Genomic DNA, 22023 nt, shown 5'->3' on the forward strand with positions numbered 1-22023 from the left:
TGGACATATGAATTTGAGAGGTATCAAGTGCAGGAGATAAGTTTCTGAATAAATAAATCAGAACCTCCAGGAAGATTGTATGAATTAAGGCAAAGATAAACAAAGAGGTTCACTCAATCCTTCAGACTACCCAACTATGTGAGCACTCTCTTCTTCCTATATACATCAACCTCTCTCTCTAAAAGACACCATTCATGGCCTACCCAGGTTCTGTAGCCAGCTCAAAGTCCAGTATCTCTGAGGAAAGTACAGCCTTCTCTGTTATGTCTATGTTATGTGGCTGAATATAGTCCAATAATTATAAACGAAACAGAAGTTACTTGATGCCCATACTCAATGCAATATGCAATGGTGGGGCAGGAATAAAACTAACCACAATAAAAACTTCCAATTCAAAAAGGACAGAATGGGAAACATGCAACAACCAGTAGTCCTTCATAGTTTCTTTCCAAACAGAAATTCCTGCCCTAGCCATGGAAGAAATTTCCTGATTAATAGCTCTGGACATGTTTGGTTATGCCCACAATGACCCCAGGTTTACACACTCCAGAGGGTTCTTCCTTGTCCATTATCCTCCAGATTCAAAATGGAGTGAATACTGGAAAGTGTGCTTTCCTAGAAATGGCTTGAGGACATAATGACTGGCTTTTGCAGGTCAGATCCCTGGTTTCTTTAGCAATGTAATTTCCTCAAAATCTTAGTAGGCTTCTATGCTATTCCTCTCCAGTCTGTTACATGTGCCAGAAACTATACCCAAAGTTCTTTTCTGGATGGAGCTCTTCAACTTCCTTACCCTCTAGTTTTATTGTTTTAATGGTTGCTATTTTGAGGTAATCTTTAAAAACTAAGTGAGGGTAACACTGCTAATCTGACCTTCACTGTAAGGCTAGATCTCTTTGGCTGATGAATCTTAATGGGTGGGCTTTAAGAAAGTGTTTGAAAAACAGTCTTATCCTGTTTGGACCACAGAAGTAATTGAATTTCCTAACCTTGTGAGGCTCCAATTTTCTATATACTCTATTCCTTCCATCTCTCCTTGCAAACCTTCTTTTTTTTTTTTTTTAAGATTTTATTTATTTATTCATGATAGTCACACAGAGAGAGAGAGAGAGGCAGAGACACAGGCAGAGGGAGAAGCAGGCCCCATGCAGGGAGCCTGACGTGGGACTCGATCCCGGGTCTCCAGGATCACGCCCTGGGCCAAGGCAGGTGCTAAACCGCTGCGCCACCCAGGGATCCCCGCAAACCCATCATTTCTTATGTGAGCTCATTTCTTTCTTGAAAAACCTTCCTAAACTAGCCAAGGAGCAACAATTTCATTTATATTCTGGTTCTTTCCAAATGCTTCCTCTAAAATTCAGCCATACAAGAAACATGGTCAGTCTTCCAAAACGAGTAGGTGAGAGTTTTACCAAATATCTTACAATGGTGCCACGAGAATCACCAGTTTTCTAGCCTGCAAGAGCTATTTCCTCGCTGCCAATTATCTGACCACTTAGGTAATGCTATATGCTTTAAGACTTTGTTACAAGTCTCCCATTTCCAGGTATCGATTTTTATATTCGAGTCAAGGCTAACTTGCTGTAATAGAGACCCCAGAAAGCAGTGGAAATGAAAGTAAAGAAATGAAAAATTAAAATAAAAAGATGAGTGTCTTTCCCTCTCACATGATAGTTGGGCCTAGACTACAGGGCACTCTGTTCTGTGAGGCCATTTAGGACCCAGATTCCTTTTATCTTGTTGTCCCACTCTCTCTTAAGATGTCTCCCTCATCTCAATGGTTGCAGATGGTCACAGACATTTCCATGGAGGAGACGGCAAGCAGTGCAAGGGAAGCTGTCTTCTTTTACAAAGATAAGGCCAAAGTCATACTCACCACTTCCAGTCAGAGTCTATCAGCAAGAACATCCCCACAAAATCATACCTAGCTATAAAAGAGGACAAGGAGTCTCTGACCGAGCCAACATGCACCAGAAGAGGAGGAATGGAGGTTATGGCAGCAGCCATTCATCTGCCAGAAGAAGTAAGAAAAGATTCCCAAAGTTAAGAACCCTCAGAGGTATAAAGACCAAAATGGGGTATATAAGGATTTTTTTCTTAGAGGGAAAGAGAATGGCAATATGGAGAAAAAATACAAGAAAAGGAAAACCTAGCTGGTGACTACCTAAGTTTCCATTTTATTATTTCTAGTATTTTCTAAATATATTTTAAGCTGTTTTTGTTTAAGGGAAGTAGAAAGAAAAACTAAAGAAAAAATTCCAAATAGAACAATAGTGATGTGAGGAGAATCAGAAGAAAATGGAGTAATGAAAATCAATGGGAGGAAAAAGGTTCAATTACCTGACTGAGAGAAGACAAGAGAGGCTAGAGAAGGAAATACTCTTTGGACTTGAAAATCTAGACGTTACCGGTGGATAACAATGGCAGAAACTAGATTGCAGCAAATTAAGAGTGAATATGAACAAAGAAAAATAAGACATCAAACATGGATTAACCTCTTTTAAGAACATTGAGTTTTTAGGAAAAAAGAGATAAGATGGTAACTAGTTATGACTAGTTCCACTTGCATCTGGACTAAGATGAGAACTAATCCCCAGGGACCAAGTTGGGGTATCTGGCTCCGGAGACCAGAGAGGCCCACAGTTTTAGCTCCCTGGCATTATATAATGTGTAACTTGAACAGTTGGAATAGAAGAGCGTTCTGCATGTTAGGTTGGTAAAGTTCTCCCAAAGTTCAGAACTACTCTTGGATATGGTGGTTGAATCCTATAGTAATGGGGTCCTGAGGCCTCCAGAGACACTGCCTCCACCTACCTCCACTCTCATAATCAGTAATTGCCTCTTGTGCATGAGATAGACGGCTTGTTCTCTGGAGAATCGGGGATCCATGCTGGGTGTGGAAATGAAGGACCCAAAACACCTTAGCCACAGCTGGAGTTTGGGCAACCCCCTATTCTTTAGAATATCAATGGAGGGCAATACATCAACAAATATGAACAGACAAAAGAGAGATAAATCAGCAACAGTGAAACATAAACTTTAGGCATTTTTGTTTGGCAGATTAAATTGAAAATATGACTCCCCTCCATCCCAAACCCCCATGAAAAGACTCAGAATGAAATTCTAATTAAAGTTGGTGCTGTTTCTTTAAAGTGCCAGAGAAAGTAGCAATCTTTGTTCTGATACTATAGGGCCAAAATTATTTTAAAAGGAATATTTCATGGAGAAAGGATTGGATTGGATTGGATTGGATTGTCTCTGAGGAAAAAAAGTGCTATTGCAATGTGTGCTTAAATTTTAGATGGCATAGAGATCACTGTGGTGGGAAGACTAAACAACTATTGGGATATTTACCTTCACCCTTAGTCATGAGACTTAAGGTCATTATCCTCTGGAACCACAAATGACTAAGGGGAAAAAAAAAAGAACGCTTGTTCAGATGAAGCCTGAGGCATTGGGACATGGAAAAGAAACCAAGGAATAAAACATCCTTTGATGGGAGGTGGATGAATATTTCTGAAGGACAAGAGGGGCCACCAGACTGAGACTAAGAAGAAATACAACAAAATGGGGAGAAGGCATTTGAAAGCTCCTTTCTTAGGCAGTTTGTTAGGTCTTTTCAGAGAGTTATTGCAGAGCCATAGGGTGATGGCTAACAGGGAAGACTGGCTAAGATAGAGCAAACCTAATAAACCGCATTTGTTTGTTTCCTTTTGTAGGGGCAAGTCAGGTCAGCACAAATTCAACCAAGTTCTTAACCACTCAGCCACCCTTCAGGCTGGTATATTATAGAGGTATCCTGTATACATAGGACAGTGTCATTCTAGGTCAAGGCCTGTGTCAGTCAATACCTACTTCTCTAGGGTTGAGATGAGAGGGTCCTGCTTCCTCTATACACTGAGAGGAGCCTCCATATGTGGAGTCCACTAAGAATCGGCTGCCTGGCTACATGCTCAGATGACTACCTCTCAACACCTGAAATACAACTTTGCTTTGTGCTCACCAGAAGGCTTCAGGAAACAGCCCAATTGTGTAAAAACAGGCTGGGAGTGGAAAAACACTCTGGCAAAAGCATAAAGGTGTGGTTAAACACTGGAGTGCCATTTTCATGTGGTTGGGCTGTGCCTGGCTGGTAGTTTAAAAGGGTTATGCTGAGCCAGACTGATTGAGGAAGGGTTTTATTGATTTCGCTTTTATTTTTTAATGGGGGAGACTTAAGCTTTGTAGGCTAAGGATAAAGACACGGTGAGAGTCAGTGGTTAGTCAGGAAAGAGAGGGCATAATTGATGGAGGATACTGACCATGGGAGGTTTTGTTTAGTTTATAGCATTTTTTCAGAAAGGGAAATCTAGAGATTCTTTTAAATTTTGAAGTTAAGACGCAGGTACTCCCTAGTTCCCTAGGTAAATACTCATCAAATATTTCAAAGTGGTAAGACTTTCTCAGGTTCATTTGTTATCTTTTATGTTACTCCAAAACAAATAAAACCTGCAAAGATCTCATTGGAGTACTAGAGTGGAAAAGAGAACCTTAAGTTTGGGAAATAGCTAAGTTATCTGAGATTTCTACCAAAAAATATTTTTGGTAAATTAACAACCCTGTCTGTAACAAATTGAGAAGAGATTTCACATTGAATAGGGCACCTAGTGCTGATATAAGGTGAGTAGAACATTACATAAAGCACAGAGACTGATAAAAAACCAGGTTAAAGGGCACAGTAAGAGTTATTTACCTGCTGTGGTGAAATGTATTCATATACATTTTTTTGTTTACACAAAACTTGCAAGAGAAAATAACACTAACCTTTAAGTAGCACATCTGTATATTTCATTCTTCTTATCCCCTTCTTCTTAATGTAACATGTTTTCTGCATTAAGTGTCTTCCCTAGGTAACATCACCATATTCCTGAAGCCACTAGATGGCCACAGTACATCCACCGGAAATCAAATCAAAGCAGCAGCCGCGATTAGTGTTAGCGTGGTAAAGCCTCAACTTCCTCACCTACAAAATGGGGATGATAATAATACTTAAGTTCACAGGAGGCTGTGAAAAGTGGTTTAGAAGGTATATAAATGCCTACTGAATGGTAGCCTGCAAGTTTTATTATGCATGTGAATTTCACAGGTACAATGTATAGTCAGATAAGAGAAAGTACAATCTGTGTGTTTCTAACAAGGACAAAGAGCTCTCTGGCAGCAAAAAAAGGATTTGGGAAAGATAGGGTGGAAAGGGAAGATGTACAATGAAGAAAAGACAGACCCGATTGTCATGCCAGGCAGAGGCATTGTGGGGAGGGAGGGTTGGGATGAAGAGAAAATTAATTAGCAAGATTTCAAAGAAAAGCAGTATTTAGTGCAGAAATCTAATTGTTTCTGACTTTATTTGTAGGTCTAGAATTGAAAATATGGTAACTGAAAATTAAAGGAGCCATTATTGTTGTGGTTGTCATTAATAAACGGTACGACGTGGTGTGATACTTACTGTGATAGTCTGGGAATGTATTTTTAAATAAGATTTTAATGTCTTGCTAAATTTGGAACTGATCAGGCATTTTGTGTGTATAAGGCTGGAGCAAGGAATTTATAAACCTATCTGGAAAGATATACCTAAGATAAATGAACATAAAGCAAGAGAATAAAATTAGTGTGTCTAGTAATTTCACTGCAAACTTATCTTAAACAAGGCATGAATCAAGAGTGATTATATACACAGAGAGACAGAGAGACATGTCTATTTACTCTAATATCCTTTTGGAATGCAACTGAAGAACAAGCTAGAAAACAGAAGCAATTCTTAACTGGAATATGAAAAACCCACTTTAAAACAAATTTTTTTTGGTAGGCTCTACACCCAACATAGGGCTTGAACTCACAATCCCTAGATCAAGAGTCATATGCTGTATCAACTGAGCCAGCCAGGTACCCCTGAAAAGGTCACTTTTTAAAGATCCTTTGCCTCCTATTTAGCTCCAATTTTATAAAGAAAAAGTCATAGTAGAGTATATTTCTATCTTCCTTTCTTTAATATATAGCACAACAGCTGATATAAATAGATGACAAATACTTTTAATGATACCGTAGAAGGGAAGAGTATGGCTTTTTGGAATACTGACTGCCAATTCCGGGCTCTGTGACCCAGAGCAAATGATTTCTCTGTACCTCAATGTCTTCATTTGTAAAATGGGATCATTATAATGCCTACCTTGTAGGGTATTGTGAGAATTAGTTAATTCATGTTCTGAGTGCCTGGCATATAGGAAGCACACAGTAAATGCCAATTAAATATTAACAATTGCCTTAGCCTTTAAGGGTTAGTGTTCAAGGAATCCTAGCACGTGGCTTCATTCAGGAAAAAGCTGCAACTTAAACATGTATTAGTATATTTGACAAGGAAAAAGTCTTGGCTATAGCAACGATTTGGGTTGTACTGGGACAATTTCTGTCCCCTATCCTACCACATCTTCCAGAAGATGTCTGTGGCAGTCTGTGGCCCAGACGAAGAACTCCCTTCCAAGTTTACCTTGTCATGGGCAAACATAATGCTGATCAAAGCGGTCTTCCTGGCTCTTGCAGAAGAGCTTCAGTCTTTATCCATAATTTACTACTCTCATTAGGCTTCAGGATTGTTGAACTCTGTTGGGAAAGGGCCTACCTGCCAGGGTCCCTAGTGGCCCATGCTCCAGGGCAGCCCATGAAAGCATGGGTTAGGTAGCTTTTCTCTAGGAGGCCCTTTCTCTCTAGGAGGTATGCAATTCACATAGTCAGGGTCATTATTGAGTCACTGCTTGGGTATTAACTGTTACTGCCTTACCACTGTAACCCCAGGACCTAGCCCAGTGAGCTGCACATATTAGGTACTTGTAGAACTGAACCCAAAGAATCGAGAGCCTGCCCTCCACCGTATTTACTTCAAGCCCTTAGAAGCCTCCCAGATTAGCATTATCCTGATTATCAAGATATTATTATCTTCATGATTACTTTAAAACTTCTATATTCCCCCAATCTGACACAACTCCTATTCCTCACCACCCTTCAAACCCTTTCACAGCATACTTTGGACCTCCTAATCTGTAACCTGAAAACTTCCCCTCTATCTTCAACTTCTTTTTGAATGACTTCTCCACCTCCCTGCAGAAGCCGAAGACTTGCTCCTCAATATGTCTCTCAAATGGAGGCCATTTGTTTCTCACACATGCACAGGAAGTGGGGAAACTCCTGATCCATATCACTGCTTCCAAATCATTTCTCCTTCTTTCAAAAGAACTAGCTCCTCTGAAGTTCTTGATCATGCAGTTGTACCACCCCAACAGAATATAGACGGCATACTTGTATTAAGGTGAGGATGACTTAATAGAGGTACTATTTACAGAGGTAGGAATGAGGGAAGGAAGGCACAAGGGACAGTGCAGTCACTGAAGGCCAGTAACAGTGGAACTGTCACCATCCCTTGCCCTGAAGGAATATGGAAAGGGAGCTCTGGGGCCCAGAAGGAGAGAGAGGTGTAGAAGCCATGTTGAAGAGCAGAGACCTCCCATTCAGGGACATGGCCTCCCTGCATCAGATCTACTAAGGGACCCCACTGGCCAAACCCAACCAGAACCCGACAGCAAGGAAAATGTTGACTATCCACAGGTTTCAGCTCTCATGGCTCTGAGTAGGGTGGAGAATAAGGAATCTTGAGGGACAAATGAAAGACATCCAGCTTATACCCAAAGGTCTTTTTGGTTGCTATCATCTTCTATACTCTTCTTGAAAACTTGAGCTCATCTTCCTCTCCACCCCTTAGTGACTTTGGCATCCGTGTGCGTGGCCCTTGTATCTTTTTCATCCATTCTTACAGTTACGCCCTAAAAACTACTATCAGTAATAACACAATACTGACTTCAAGCATCCTACTCGCTGACCACTGCCTCTTATCTCTACAGTTCACAGGCTCTAGTTCTTTCATTGCTAATTTTCAACCTTCTTTAGGCCTCCAATGCCCTGACTTTTCATTCTGTCACTATTCACCCACTCTCCTACCTTTACCTCCTGTCTTCACTTCCCACTATGTTCAGAGAAAGTTCCACAGACCTTGCTCCCTTGAGAAGAATCTTATCTTGCTGATGTATTCACCTGTCAAAAATCTAACTTTGGTTAAAGCCAACTATCTGCCTTTTCCAGTGGGGAAAAAGACATAAAATTATGCTGACTGGTTTCTCTCTAAATTTGTTATCACAAGCTTCAAGTGGGCATTCCAATCTCCCCAGAAATCCTACGCCAATCCTTGTGAATGTGCCAATTACTTTTCAAGATGATTATTTCCCAACTTCTTTCTCCTTGAGTCTCTCACTCTCTACCCTGAATCTCCACACACTCATCTATTTACCACCAACTCTATAAACCTCACAGTACCTGCATTATATCCCTGCCTTACACCCTGTTATCTTGGGATAAGGGTCCCTCCTCCTATCAAAGCCTAGTTCCTCCACTTGTGCTACATTCTGACCCTCTTCATCTTTTGAAGAACTTTGTTCCTACTCTCATTCCTTTTCTCTCTTGCATCAATTTTCATCCATGGGCATTGTCAACATCAAATGAATATGTCTAACAATTCCCATCTTAAAGTAAGTTTCCTCAATTTCAAATTCTCCATTTCCCATCCAATTTCTCCATTCCCTTTCAAAGAAAAACTTGAAGTAACTGTCCACAGACACTGTTTCTTCATCTCCCATTCTCTCTTCTGCCCATTTCCAACTGCCTTCTGTAACCACCATTTCAGGGAAATGCTGTTCTTGCTTAGATCCTCAGCGACTAATTTAAGTCATGTGATCCCAACTATGAACAGCATGTGATATAGCTGACTGCACTCCCATTCTTGAATCATTCTCTTCTCCTGGTTTTTGTGGATACCACTCTTTTCTGATTTTCCTTCTATCTCCCTGGCTTTCCCTTCTCTATTTTTCTTGCTGGCTAAAGCCCCTTTGTTAGACCTCTAAATGTTAATGACCCCATATTCTTTTCAATCCTGAGCTGCCCAATACTGTAGCCACTAGCCACATGTGTCTATTTAAATTTAAAATAATTTAAGTAAAATTAAGATTCAGTTCCTCAGTTGCATCAGCCACATTTCAAGTGCTCAACAGGCACATGTAGATAGGAAACAACGTGGACATAAAACCTTTCCATCATCGCAGAAAGTTCTATTGCACAAGACTGACCTAAACTCCCTCCCTAGGTGATCACACCCAGTCTCATGGCTTTCAGTACCATGTATATGCGGACTTCTAAATTTAAACCTCTAGCTCTGACCCAAGCTTCAGAATTGTACATGAAACTACCTATTTGACATAACCACTTGTATGTCTAACAGGCTATTCAAACCAACATCCAAAACAGAACACTTTATTTTCATCTCCTCCCCTTTGTCTACCCACAAAAGCTTGTTTCTCTTCCTGTCCATCTATTCTTAGCAAATGACACCATCCAACCACTTTTGAAGTCAAAACTCTAGGAGCCACCTTGATCTCCAATATCTAATCCAACAATGAGTCTTAATGACTCTATAAAATATATCTCAAATCTACCCTCTTCTACCTCCAGTATCATCTTTCTAGTCTAAGTTTCTCATCTGGGTTATTGTTCTATTTATACGAAATCCACTGTACCTAAATCTAGCACATAGCACATGCTCATTAAATGTTGATAAATTAACAAGTACAATCCTACTTAACAGCGCAAAATAATCTTAACTTTTTTAATATTCATGAATAATAGAGATTTTCCATAGAAGCTTTAGAAAAATAGATTTAAAAGGATAATAAAAATCACTTCCCAAATAGAACTTTACTTACAATTAGTTATGGCTCAATAGCATTACTCATTGCCAATTTTTTTTTTAATTTTATTTATTCATGAGAGACACAGAGAGAGAGGGGCAGAGACAGGCAGAGGGAGAAGCAGGCTCCATGCAGGGAGTCAATGTGGGACTCGATCCCGGGATCACGCCCTGAGCTAAAGGCAGACGCTCAACTGCTGAGCCACCCAGGCGTCCCACTCATTGCCAATTACTAATATTTTTCATGCTTTCACAGCACTATAATTTACTTCTGCGCATCTGTAATCTGCATTGGTGGTGCAACTTACTCCTCAAGAGAAATTTTAGTTGCTGCTTGCCACTCAGCCTTGCTTTTCCTGATTAATCCAGTACAGCTTCTTGACCTCTTGATTATCAACACATTTCGTGCCTGTCACAGCCCAGCGATCACTGATTTCGTTCAGGAGTTCCCAAGTTTGTTCCTGTCCCTGCCTGCCACCTAACTCCTCTCTGAACCCAACTTCCTTGTCAGGAACACTGAATATTTTGACCCAAGCCTTAATTCAAAATAATCAATAATTCTAAACAATGTCTGCTACTCCTCCCTCTTTGATTCACTGCATTTACTGGCAGCCCCTAAAAGCTTGATCATCCTCATTCACTCCAGCTACATGCCAATGTGGTCAAGCTGGTTATTTCCTACAGATACAGGTAATTATAGAATTGAGGCGATGGGGTAAAAGAGAATGCAAGGGTGTCTTCTGAGACCTGCAGTCTAGTAATTATTAATATGCCTGACATCTGCATTACCTGTGTTGGGTTACAAAGCCATCTGGGACACAACATTTTCACAGCAATCCAAACGCTATTATTTGCCTAACCAACAATCATCTCTCCTTTACCGTCCTCCAACTTCCTTCTCTCCAAGAGACCATTGTGTTCAGTACCCACCCTCCAACCAACAGCCGGATACAACAGGTATGTTGTATACCATGCTCCACCCTACCCAAGCCAGCTTTGAGGTTTCATCCCTTTTATGAATAAGCAAGTGACATAAATATGGCCAGAGAGCATGAAAGAAAGTTGGCTGTAAGGGGTTCAGGCAAAAGTTTCCTCATCCCTTAAAAAAAAAAAAAAGACCCAATGACAAGATAATGTCCTTTTTTTTTTAGCTCTGGAGATTTCCCCCATCTGCATGTAATTTCTGAGACGCTAACATCTTCTTTGAAGTAGAAGGGGTGAGCCTTACGTTGAAGACATTGCTGGGAATGGCAGAGTGGGCAGATGAAAGAAAACTACAACCTTTGTAATATAGTTAAGTTGTTTTTTATACTGTGCCAGAGGCTCCGGACTTTGAACTACGTATTTATGAGCCCAGGGGATTCTGATTCCATTAAAATTTGAGGCACTGACTTCTAAGCCCACAACTACAAACCTTCTCCACCACTTCCTAGCTAAGAAATCCTAGGCAAATCATTGAACTTTTATAGAATCCATGTCTTTATCCTTAAAGAGGGAAATAATATTCACCCTTTGGCCTCATTGTGAGGGTGTAGGGTTAAGAGGATTTGATCGGAAGACTGAATATGGGAAGCGCTGTGAAAATGATGCTACCAAGTCCCTAAATGTTTCTCAGACTTGCCTGCTGATAGAAATTGATACACTGCTTAGATGACCTGATCCCAGGCCTCTCCTGAGGGGACTGCATTTTAAAAGACACATTCTAGGCTCCAGGGAAGTGTGATCATCAAGCAAGTCTGGAGCAAAGGAATACACCATGTAATAGTCCTATGCGGAGTTAGCATTTCTGGCTTCTGAATCTCCATCTGCCACTATTTCCCTTGAGCAAGCGGTTTCATCTTTCGGGACCTGTTCATTCATCTGTATACTTGCCCTGTCTAACCTGTAGTGTGTAGGGGACTGATGACAAATTACACTTGGGGTGAGGGGGCTTCTGTAATCTCAGTTATTTTTATACTGCTGCAATGCGGATCAAATAGGCCTCAAAAGATTAGCAAAATTGGGGCTGGCGGAGGTGCTGGCTTCGTGGTAAAATTAACTGAATATTAACTGTAGGCGCTGCCTTCTCTCTCCTGCTACCTTGAGTCACTGAGCTTCCACTCCTCTCAGCATCATGGCATAGCTGCAGGTGATCGCTCTCGGCCACTCGGATCACAAAGATCTGTGACAACGCCTAGAAAAGTTAAAAACACGAGTGTCGGGAAAGAGATTGAGATGGGGGCCTTACATTCAAATTTTTCGTACTAAAGGAGCTTTCACTGGCAAGTACAGTCTGCACGTGCAACAGAAACACTTCCTCTGGCATTTAAAAAGGAGGAAGGGGAAGGAAGGGTAGGGAAAGGGGGGAGGGGAGGGAAGGGGGGAGGAGGAGGGGAGGGGAAGGGGGGAAGGGCGAGGAGGGGAGGGGGAGGGGGAGGGGAGGGGGAGGGGAGGGGGAGGGGGAGGAGGGAGGAGAGAAGGGAAGGAAGGAAGGGAAGGGGAGGGAAGCGAGGGAGGGAGGGAGGAAGAAAGGGAAGGAAAGGGAAGGGAAGAGGAGGGAAGCGAGGGAGGGAGGGAGGAAGGAGGGAAGAAAGAGGGTTGGAAGAATGAAAACAGGCGGCGAATGCCATCGGCCTCAGGTGGAATTCCGAGTCAGCGGCGCCGGACACCTCCGACTTGGGAGCTCCGGAGTCCCTGGGGCGCACAGGTGGCCTGACCTCGTCACGGGTGGAAATCACACTTGTCTGGCGCTGAAGCTGCCGAACTTCAGTCCGTGCGCGGGAGCAGCCGCGCGGCACCTGCGCCCGCCGCCCGAGCTCCTCCCGGCGCCGGCAAGCCCCACCCCCGGGCCCGCCCCGCCCCGCCCCGCCCCGAGTGCGCCTCCGCGGCGCCCGTACTTCTTGAACTTTGACCGCGGCTGAGGGTGGTGCGCATGCGCCCTGTCTCCGCATGGCGAGCGTCCTTCTCCTGGCGGCGGCGGGAGCTGCGGGGGCCGCGCTGCTGGCGCTGCGGCTGTGGGTAGTGCTCCGTTGTCGCGCCCCCGGGCCGCGTCGGTCTCTCAGTCTCTTGGTGGTGGCTGGGTCCGGTAAGTATTGGGCCGTGACCGTCGAGCCTGGGTCGCTCACTACAAACCCCAGAGTACACCGCGGCGCTCTCCTCTAGTCTCCTTAGCCGTTTTCGGAGCGTTGCCTGCTGGGATTTGTAGTTTCCCCCGTATTACCGGACCCGGTCCGCGCGGCCGGTGCAAAAGGCTGGTTTGCCGACGCGGCCCAGGCATCTTTTAATGACAAATGAGTGACTTACGCTGGTCTGTAATTAAGCTTCCACGTGGCCTGTATCCTTCTGACTAATCATCATTGAGCAGAGAGGACGCAGAAGCCTCATGACGCTAACGTGCAATCTTCCGGAGTAAAAAATTGCTGCTTTGCATTATTAATCGAGGCATTTTTGTCTTTAGTGTAGGGATCACCCATACTACATGGCAAGTGAGGCAAAGTGAATTGTCACATTCATAAAATACACAGATCCATGAGGATAGGGACAACATAGAAAATACACATTTCAGAATATGGTGTCAGACTGTGAACAACAAGCTGCTGTGTCAGGTAATACAATTTTACAGTATTTAGATTTAACAGTTTAATTTTACCAACTCGGCAGGCCCTCACAATTTTAAATGGGGCAAGTTCTGACAGAGACAGATAAATTGTGTGCATTTAGAGATGCTAGGAGACTGTATCCACTTAGAATGCTGTTTATAGTATGAGCAAGTGTTCTAAACTTATGTTCAAGTATAATTCATAATTTTCATTCACTTAACGTATATTGAGCTACAGGAGAGGCCGGGCACTATGTGCTAAGCTCTGGAGACAGCAAAGCCGGCTAATGCTACTACTTGTCACAGAGTGGAGACCAGGTACTGAAGCCATGTGAAAGGTACAAGGATATCACAGCGAAGGACATGGGGGTCGTGGAAAAACTATCAGAAAACAACGAAAATAGAAAACAAAACAAAACAGGTATTCAGCTAAAACCTGGGGAGTACAGACTGCTATGGAAGTCTCCTGGAAGGGCACCATTTTCTCTGAACCTGCAAAGTGCTGTCTAAACTGGGACTTGAAAGATGACCAGGAAGCATCCAAGGAAGAGGGTCAACCAAAGAAAGGGGGACCTGGGGCTCTGAGGACTGGGAGGGTGTGAAGAGAAGTTGATAGCACTTGGAATGGTCAGAGGTGCGAGGGCACTGTTGCTTGGAGTTCCATACGGAGCCCTAAGCCCAGTCCAGATCCCAAAGGGCGCTGTAAACCATCCTCTCTAAAGCTATCAGCACCACTCCACTGCTTCACATCACCTAGGGGTTAGGCCCCTATGCTCTAGCTTGACGTAATCCTGGAATTGAATCACATCTCTGCCCCTTACTAACTTGATCTTGGACAAATTAGTTAACCTCACTGAGCTTCCTGTTCCCACCTTAAAAAATATGAGATGAGGGCAGCCCGGGTGGCTCAGCGGTTTAGGGTTTGGCGCCTGCTCTCGGCCCTGGGCATGATCCTGGAGACCCGGATTGAGTCCCACGTCAGGCTCCCTGCATGGAGCCTGCTTCTCCCTCTGCCTGTGTCTCATGAATAAATAAATAAAATCTTTAAAAAAATATATGAGATGAAAGGAGGTGATGAGAGATTAAATGTGGTGGTATTAAAAGTGTATAGCAAATGCTTGACATATAATAAGCATTTAATAAATGGTGACTGTTGTTAATCCTGGTAGCAAAGGGTCTTTTAAAATACTTTTGAGTGGAGAGTGACCCAGTTAAATCTAAGCTTTTACAAAGATCATTCAGCTTGCATTGTCACAATGTTTTGACAAAGACTGAGGTAGGGAGACTTCTGGTTTGCAAGTGGGAGGTGAAGGAAGGAAAGGCTCAAGAATGATGTCCAGGTTTCTGTCTTGAACGAATGGATGAATGGATGTTAGAGCCATTCACTTGACAGTATTAGATTTGGTGGACTGGGAACCAAAATTAAAATTGAGAATTAGTCTGGCAAGTGGTGCCTTTGTCATTCACACCATTCAAGGTAGGGGGAGGTCAAGGACCTCAAAGAATCATCCAAGTCAAAGACTTGTGATCAGACAAATAATAGTTCATGCCCAGAATTTTGGAGGAGGGGGAAGGCATTTTCAGTGTTTACCTTGAATACCAAAAAATGTCTAGTCTTTTAGATTTCCATAAAATATTATTAATCAACCACATATATTCAAAGAATATCAATAAAAATTACTTTTCTTTGAAATCCTGTATGATTTCCTTAGGCAGATTTTAGATTTCATACCAAATGCTCATCTACCCGTATACATTCAGTAATAGGAGTGCCTACTATTTTCAAGCCACTGGAGATCAGCAGTAACAAAATGAACAGAAGTCCCTGCCATCATCGTGCTTACCTTCTAGTGGAACAAGGGTTAGAGGAGACAAAAACAAAAGAAATAAATAGACTGTATATGAAATTAAATGGTGATAAATACTATGAGGTAAGGAAAGGAGGTTGCATTTTAGACAGAAGTGTAAGGGAAAGTCTCCTCAGGGAGATGACAGCTATCAAACACAAGGAGGCCAGAGCAGCTGGAGTAGACATAAGCCAGGTCCATGAGGTTAAATTAAAAAGTAAGGGGTCAAATTACGAGATGCCTCTTATTCAATGTGAGAATGGAATCCCCTGGAGGGTTTTGAGCAGAGGTAAATAATTTGATCAACTCTCCCTAAAGGATCACACTGGATACTGTATTGAGGATAGACTGATACCTTGAATAGACAGGTGGAGCTAGGAGAGCAGACCAGGAAATTGTGGTCATAATTGATGCGAGGATGATGTGGCCTGGTGCAGGGTAGTAGCCAAGGAGATGATGAGAAGGGATTGGATTCTGAATATATTTTAAGATAGGGTAGACCTGAGAAGATTTTGTTCCCAAAGAATATATCTTAATAAAAGAGTAAAATGGAAGATAAAGCCCATCATTTTAATGACTTTATTCAATGGCAAGGTTAAATCTTCAAAGAATGTATTCAGTAAATGTTTCTTTTTAAAAAAAGAAAAGACGGGACGACTGGGTGGCTCAGCAGTTGAGCATCTGCCTTTGTCTCAGAGCATGATCCCAGGGTCCTGGGATCGAGTCCCACATCCGGCTCCCTGCATGGACCCTGCTTCTCCCTCTGCCTGTGTCTCTGCCTCTCTGTGTGTTTCTCATGAATAAATAAATAAAATCTTTAAAAAAAATAAAATAAAAAAAGAAAAGACTGTTAAAGCAGGTATAATGAAGTTTTAATTGCAACGGAAAATGGGAGTATTATCCCTTTTATCCTTAATTGGTCCAGCTGTGAAAACAAGTACCTGCTTTGCAAACTACATTTTCTCAAGGCTAAAAACAAAAATACTAAAATGAATGTAAATCAGATGGTGTAAATTACATGCCCCAGACAAGAAGATGAGTGACAAATTATAAAGTATGGTTCTAATTCCTCCTCACCACATAATATATGCCAGTTTTATTTCTATATCTAATTCCTTCTGGAACCTAAAGAGTAATCCTTCCCTTTCTTCTATAAGAAAATACGTGTGGAAAAAAAAAAAAAAGAAAGAAAGAAAATACGTGTGGAGAAACCAGACACTTAATTTGTTTGATTATCCTTCTAGATGTTCACTACTGAAAGCACTTCCATACAACAGTAACAGTAGGGGAGAGTTTAGCAGATGGGGGAAACAGTGTGACCAGAGGCAAGGAGGAGGTAACAAATAAAAACACAGAGAATGTTAAGGACATCAACTTGGCTGAGGCTGAGAGATTGTGAAGTGAAACAAAATAGGTATAATAGGGCTTATCAAGAAACAGTTTGATTGCTTTGCTTAAATGCTATGTAGTTAATGCGAGAGGTTGATGTTCTTTTGGGGTTTTTTTTTTCCCTGTGAAGGAAACCTCAGTGTATACAACTTTTAAATTCATGATTTTGAAATTAAAGTATTAAAATTTTGGAGATCATACAGTTTCAAAAACTGAACAGGTGTTTGGTGAAGCAAGTGAATATTTGACCTGTAGGGTGCTGAGACCTCTCTTTGGAGCGGGGGTCACAGCGAGAAATGGAAGTCTTCCCTAGGAAGCCCCAAGCCCTGTGGGTCAGTGCTCATGCCTCCCTGACGTCACATCTCAGCACAGAAACCCTCAGTGACCATCTTGACATTTTCCAGCCTACTTTCCTGATCTCTATTCCCTTATCCTTCTTTGCAGTATTCCCACCATCCCTTGAACACACATCTCAGCTCTTGCCATCTCATGTCCTAATAATCCTGCTTCTGCCTAGGGGCACCCTGCTCCTATCTGTGCATTAGTTTCACCTTTCAAGTCCTCTCAGCCTTTACCAGGCATCTTTCTTCCTCTTATAGGTTGGTTTTTTGTAACCATTTGCTTGCCTCCCCTCTGCCCCCATTTATATTTTGCATGCTGTCTTGTATCACTCTTTCTTTGTGCGTGCCTTTCCCTTCTTCTACCAGGCTTCTTGATAACAGGAGTTGTGTCTTATACTTCTTTGTGCCTTCCTTAGCACCTACTGCTAGTGCCAATTTTATTTTTATATAGTTATTATCTTCTTCCCCCATATAAAAGTAGTATTTATACAAGGGCATAGATTAGTGTTTCCAAATGTTCCTTTTATAAATACGTAAAACATAACATTAGTATAACATAGTCAAATAAATATGTCCATTGGGGGTTTCTCTTTTTTTTAAGGTTTTATTTAAATCCCAGTTAGTTAACACAGCGTACTATTAGTTTCAGGTGTACAATGGAGTGATTGAACACTTCCATACAACACCCAGTGCTCATCACAAGTGCCCTCCTTAATCCCCATCACCTATTTCACCCACCCACTCCACCCCTCTGGTAACCACAGTGTGGGTTTCTTAATCTTAGACCTTCCAATATTTTTTCCAGGCGGGCACACCACTGAGATCCTGCGGCTGCTTGAGAAGCTATCCAATGCTTACTCTCCTAGACATTATATCATTGCTGATACTGATGAAATGAGTGCCCATAAAATAAATTCTTTTGAACTAGAACGAGCTGATAGAGACCCCAATACCATGGTAAGTGGTCATTTCTATTTCTAAGAAAGTTAAAACTTGAATATTGGGTTGAATTTATATCTGGAAACAATCTTGTGGCACCACAGCTCCCTGCCCACCCAGTACAGTCGAGTGTTTATTGCTGATGAAATACATTTCCTCTGCTACTAAAAGATAAGAATTTCTTTAAAATACATCTTCAAGGGGTGCCTGGGTGGCTCATTTGGTTAAGCCTTCAGCTCAGGTCATGATCCCAGGGTCCTGGGATTAAGCCCCATGTCCGGCTCTCTGTTCAGTGGGGAGCCTGCTTCTCTCCCTCTCCCTCTGCAGCTCCCCTTGATCGTGCTTGCTCTCTCACTCTGTCTCTGTCAAATAAATAAATAAAGTCTTTAAAAAAAGAATAAAATACATCTTTAAGTGGTAATCTCTTATATTCTTTTAAATAGAGGAAATTGTTTTTTCAGTTAATTCCCACTGGGAAAATTTTAACTTACATAAAGCATATAGTGCATCTGCTTTCTGGCTCTTCACTAAAGTTCTTCATCAATATATTACATTTCTTTTTTTTTTTTTTTAAGATTTTATATATTCATGAGAGACAGAGACAGAGAGAGAGGCAGAGACACAGGCAGAGGGAGAAGCAGGATCCATGCAGGAAGCCTAATGCAGGACTCTATCCCAGGACCCCATCCCAGGACCTCAGGGTTAATGTCCTGAGCCAAAGGCAGATGCTCAACCACTGAGCCACCGAGGCGTCCCAATATATTGCATTTCTTGATGATGTATCTGTGACTGTAGTAGTCATAGATATATCAAATCGTATTTGTATCTGCCTTTAAAATTACTTCTGTTTCTGGTTGCTCACTTCAGTTTAGCATTTTTGTCAGAATTAGGGGTAAAAGAACAAAAGTGAAACTACTTCTTTATGAAGGAAGAAAACTCAAACTGTTCCTTGCATCGTTTGTCTCCATCTTTCCCTCCCTTTGGTACCTGCCCAGCCATGACGCGGCAACAGGTAGTTCAAGGGTAGAAGGCAGCTCAGGCTACTCGAAGTGTTTCTCTGCGCTTTTTGGACTTGGGGACCCAGAAGATGGAGGCAGTCTTTCTTTGGGGGCAAACCCTATAAACTAAAATTTGAGAGCTGCTGGCAGGCATGTTTTCACCTGGTGAGTGAAGATAAACTACAGTTGGAGAAAAGAATGAGGTTAATACACAGGAAGAATAAAATGAGCAGACAGGTGGTAAGTTCTGCCCTCAGTAACTCCAGGGGTCCAGTTGTATCTGTGTGGGAAAATGGGGATCCAGCAATATCACCCATCTCCCCCTGCCCCTCATTTCTGCTCTCACCTCCTCACCCCATACCACTGCCAGGCTCTTCTAAAGTCTCTTTCAGTCGAGTTTTGGTCAGGATCCCTAAAGCACTGTTAAAATGTATTCTTGGAAATTCCATGTCAAACAAGAATCTGCCTGCTGTTATTCAGCCATAACAAGGTGCTGTGGTCTGTTTCTTCTATGTGGAGGATGAGCCAAGTGCTTTATTTCTGTTTTAGGAATCGATACTGTATCTGTTTCTTATGGCCTGTATAACAAAGTACCACAGATGGGGTGGGGGTGGGGGGGTGGGGGGTTGGCTAGGCCGAGTTCCTGCTGGAGGCCCTCAGGGGAGAGTTCCTCCTTGCTTCTTCCTAGCCTCTGATGGTTGCCAGCACTCCTTGGCATTCCTTGACTTGTGGCAGCGTCATTGGAATCTCTGCCTCCACGTTCATGGGGCTATTTCTGTGTCTCTGTCTTCACATTCCCTTCTCATCAAGACATCAGCCATTGGATATAGGACCCAGCCCCATTCTGAATGACCTCACCTTAACTTGATTCCATCTACAGGACCTTTTTCCAAATAAGGTCACATTGACAGGTTCCAGATAGACAGGAATTTTGGGGGGACGCTGTTCATCTCTGTGTGCTAGTAATTGATCCTTTTAATAATGTGCGGGACAGGGGCACCTGTGTGGCTCAGTGATTGAGAGTCTGCCTTTGGCCCAGGGCGTGATACCAGAGTCCTGGGATGGAGTCCCACATCAGGCTCCTTGCAGGAATCCTGCTTCTGCTTCTGCCTGTGTTTCTGCCTCTCTCTGCATCTCTCAGAAATAAATAAATTTAAAAAATAATAATGTGTGAGATAGATAATACTATTCTTATTTTATGAATGAGAAAATTGAGACCCAGAGGTATAAGGTTCTGCCTAATATGTGACACTTACCTAAATGTGTCTTCTCTAAAACTTTTTCTGTATAGACCACTCTGCTTTTTTTGTGTATTCTTTTCCAATCCAAAAAACTAAGTGAAGAAAGAATGCTTTGGGGATTATTCACAGCATCAGAGTCTAAAAATGTCATTGAATCACTTATCTTAGAGAGTGTATCAGAAATGATGGAGAATTGTAGAATACAATGGTGATTTTTTATACAAGTGGAATATAGTATTATAATTTAGCACTGATAAAGACTAGTTAAAATATAAAAGTCAAGTAATTACAGAATTGTTATTGTTCTCAACATAAGGAACAGGTATTTTTCTAGCCAGTTATTAGCATATATATTATTATCTTCTTTTTGGAGTTGGATCCAATCAGAGGCTCCAATTTTAATTTAGCATACATATTGAGTATTTCCCTCCTGCATACCAGCATATGTATTACTTGCTGAATTTCATGGTCTAATGAAACATTTGGAAGATTGCTTTATACAGGAAGTGTTTGAGGGTTTTTTTTTGAGTGGGGGTTGGGGGGGAGTGGGGGGGGGGAGCAGAGGAAGAAAGAGGCTGAGCATGGAGCCTGACACAGGGCAATCTCACAACTCTGAGATCATGACCTGACTGAGCCAAAATCAAGAGTTGAACACTTATCTGACTGAGCCACCCAGGCACCACTATAGAAATATTGTTACAGACGCTTTAGAGCCCTGTAAGTTGGGTATCTTTCACTTTATTTTTTTTTTAATTGAAGTCTAGCTGACACACACTGTTACAGTAGTTTCAGGTGTACAACATAGTGATATGACAACTCTATGTATTATGCTATGCTCACCACAAGTGTAGCTCCCATCTGACACCATACAGCACTATTACAGTAGCACTGACTGTATTCCCTATGCTGTAACTTTTTATTCCTGTGGCTTACACATTCCATAACTGGAAGCCTGTACTTCCCACTCCCCTTCATCCATTTTGCCCATTCCCTCACCCTCTCTCCTCTGGCAGCCACCAGTTTATTCCATTCTAATGGGCCTGATTCTACTTTATTTGTTTCTTTTGCTTTTTAGATTCCATTATAAGTGAAATCATATGGTCTTTGTCTTTCTCTGTCTGACATATTTTACCTAACATTATACCGTCTAGATCCATACGAGGTTTGGGTCACTTTAATACAAAAGCCAAAGATTTTGAATTTTTAGTGCCATTATTTTGTCTCACTATCAAAGTGGTACCACCAGTGTAGGACTAAGCAACTTTGTTGGACTACCTTCTTCCATCAATTAATTCACTGCTAGGGCAATGCAACCCTTTTTAGAGAAAAAATGATACCTCATTCCTAAGACGATCTCTACTCATGAATTCAAAGCTGGGAAGAGGCGAGCCATTGAGGGTTGTAGCTTAAACATGCCTGTTATCCTTTCTGCTGGCTATACCATATGCCACACGTCGGGGAGAGGCCAAGTGGAGAGACCTTCCTACCAAGCTTTACTCAAAGGAAGAATCCACTTATTTTCTCTTTTTTCACTACAGCTTAGGGGACTTGTGCCTGCAGCCTCCTAAACAGCTATCTATTATACCATCCTTGGAGCTCACCTCCTTACCACTGTCCTTGGTGTCCTTACCACCTCCTTACCACCTTGGAGCTGGGGGAGAAGGAGTTTTGCTGAAGAAATCAGTAGTAGTCAATATATTTGCTGGCAGAGCCCTTATTAGCCAAGAAGATTGAACAATGTAGATCTACACGGTCTAGTACAGTAGCTACCAGCACTGGCTCAGCACTACTTATTGAATACTTTTTTTCACTGATCTGCAATGCTACCCACTGTTAAATCAAGTTTCTATGTACGTAAAGATCTGTGTGTGAGC

At 42.1% G+C, this 22023-nt stretch overlaps 2 protein-coding genes across 6 annotated transcripts in view; one reads left to right on the forward strand and one right to left on the reverse strand.

Annotated features, from left to right (window-relative positions):
* The window catches only part of TLCD4 (TLC domain containing 4), a 103176-nt gene extending 90534 nt beyond the window's left edge, over window positions 1-12642 (reverse strand). The window contains exons 1-3 of one of the 2 annotated variants that reach the window (XM_072754552.1): window positions 12514-12642; window positions 11897-11990; window positions 4804-5002 (exon numbers count right to left, since the gene is read on the reverse strand). The gene's annotated coding sequence lies outside the window, so the exon portion shown is untranslated. The remainder of the gene's footprint in view (window positions 1-4803; window positions 5003-11896; window positions 11991-12513) is intronic. The other variant, XM_025996542.2, reaches the window with a different exon arrangement.
* A 50-nt stretch (window positions 12643-12692) lies between these two features.
* ALG14 (ALG14 UDP-N-acetylglucosaminyltransferase subunit) overlaps window positions 12693-22023 on the forward strand; it is an 89535-nt gene continuing 80204 nt past the window's right edge. Inside the window, exons 1-2 of one of the 4 annotated variants that reach the window (XM_025996540.2) lie at window positions 12693-12881; window positions 17777-17928. In XM_025996540.2, the coding sequence (XP_025852325.1) occupies window positions 12746-12881; window positions 17777-17928 (288 nt within the window). In that variant the 5' untranslated portion in view covers window positions 12693-12745. Of the gene's footprint in view, window positions 12882-12983; window positions 13402-13681; window positions 13816-17776; window positions 17929-22023 lie in introns of those variants that run through there. The other 3 variants (XM_072754558.1, XM_025996541.2, XM_072754557.1) reach the window with 3 other exon arrangements.

Source organism: Vulpes vulpes, chromosome 3 (genome assembly GCF_048418805.1).
Source record: "Vulpes vulpes isolate BD-2025 chromosome 3, VulVul3, whole genome shotgun sequence".
Taxonomy (NCBI): domain Eukaryota; kingdom Metazoa; phylum Chordata; class Mammalia; order Carnivora; family Canidae; genus Vulpes; species Vulpes vulpes.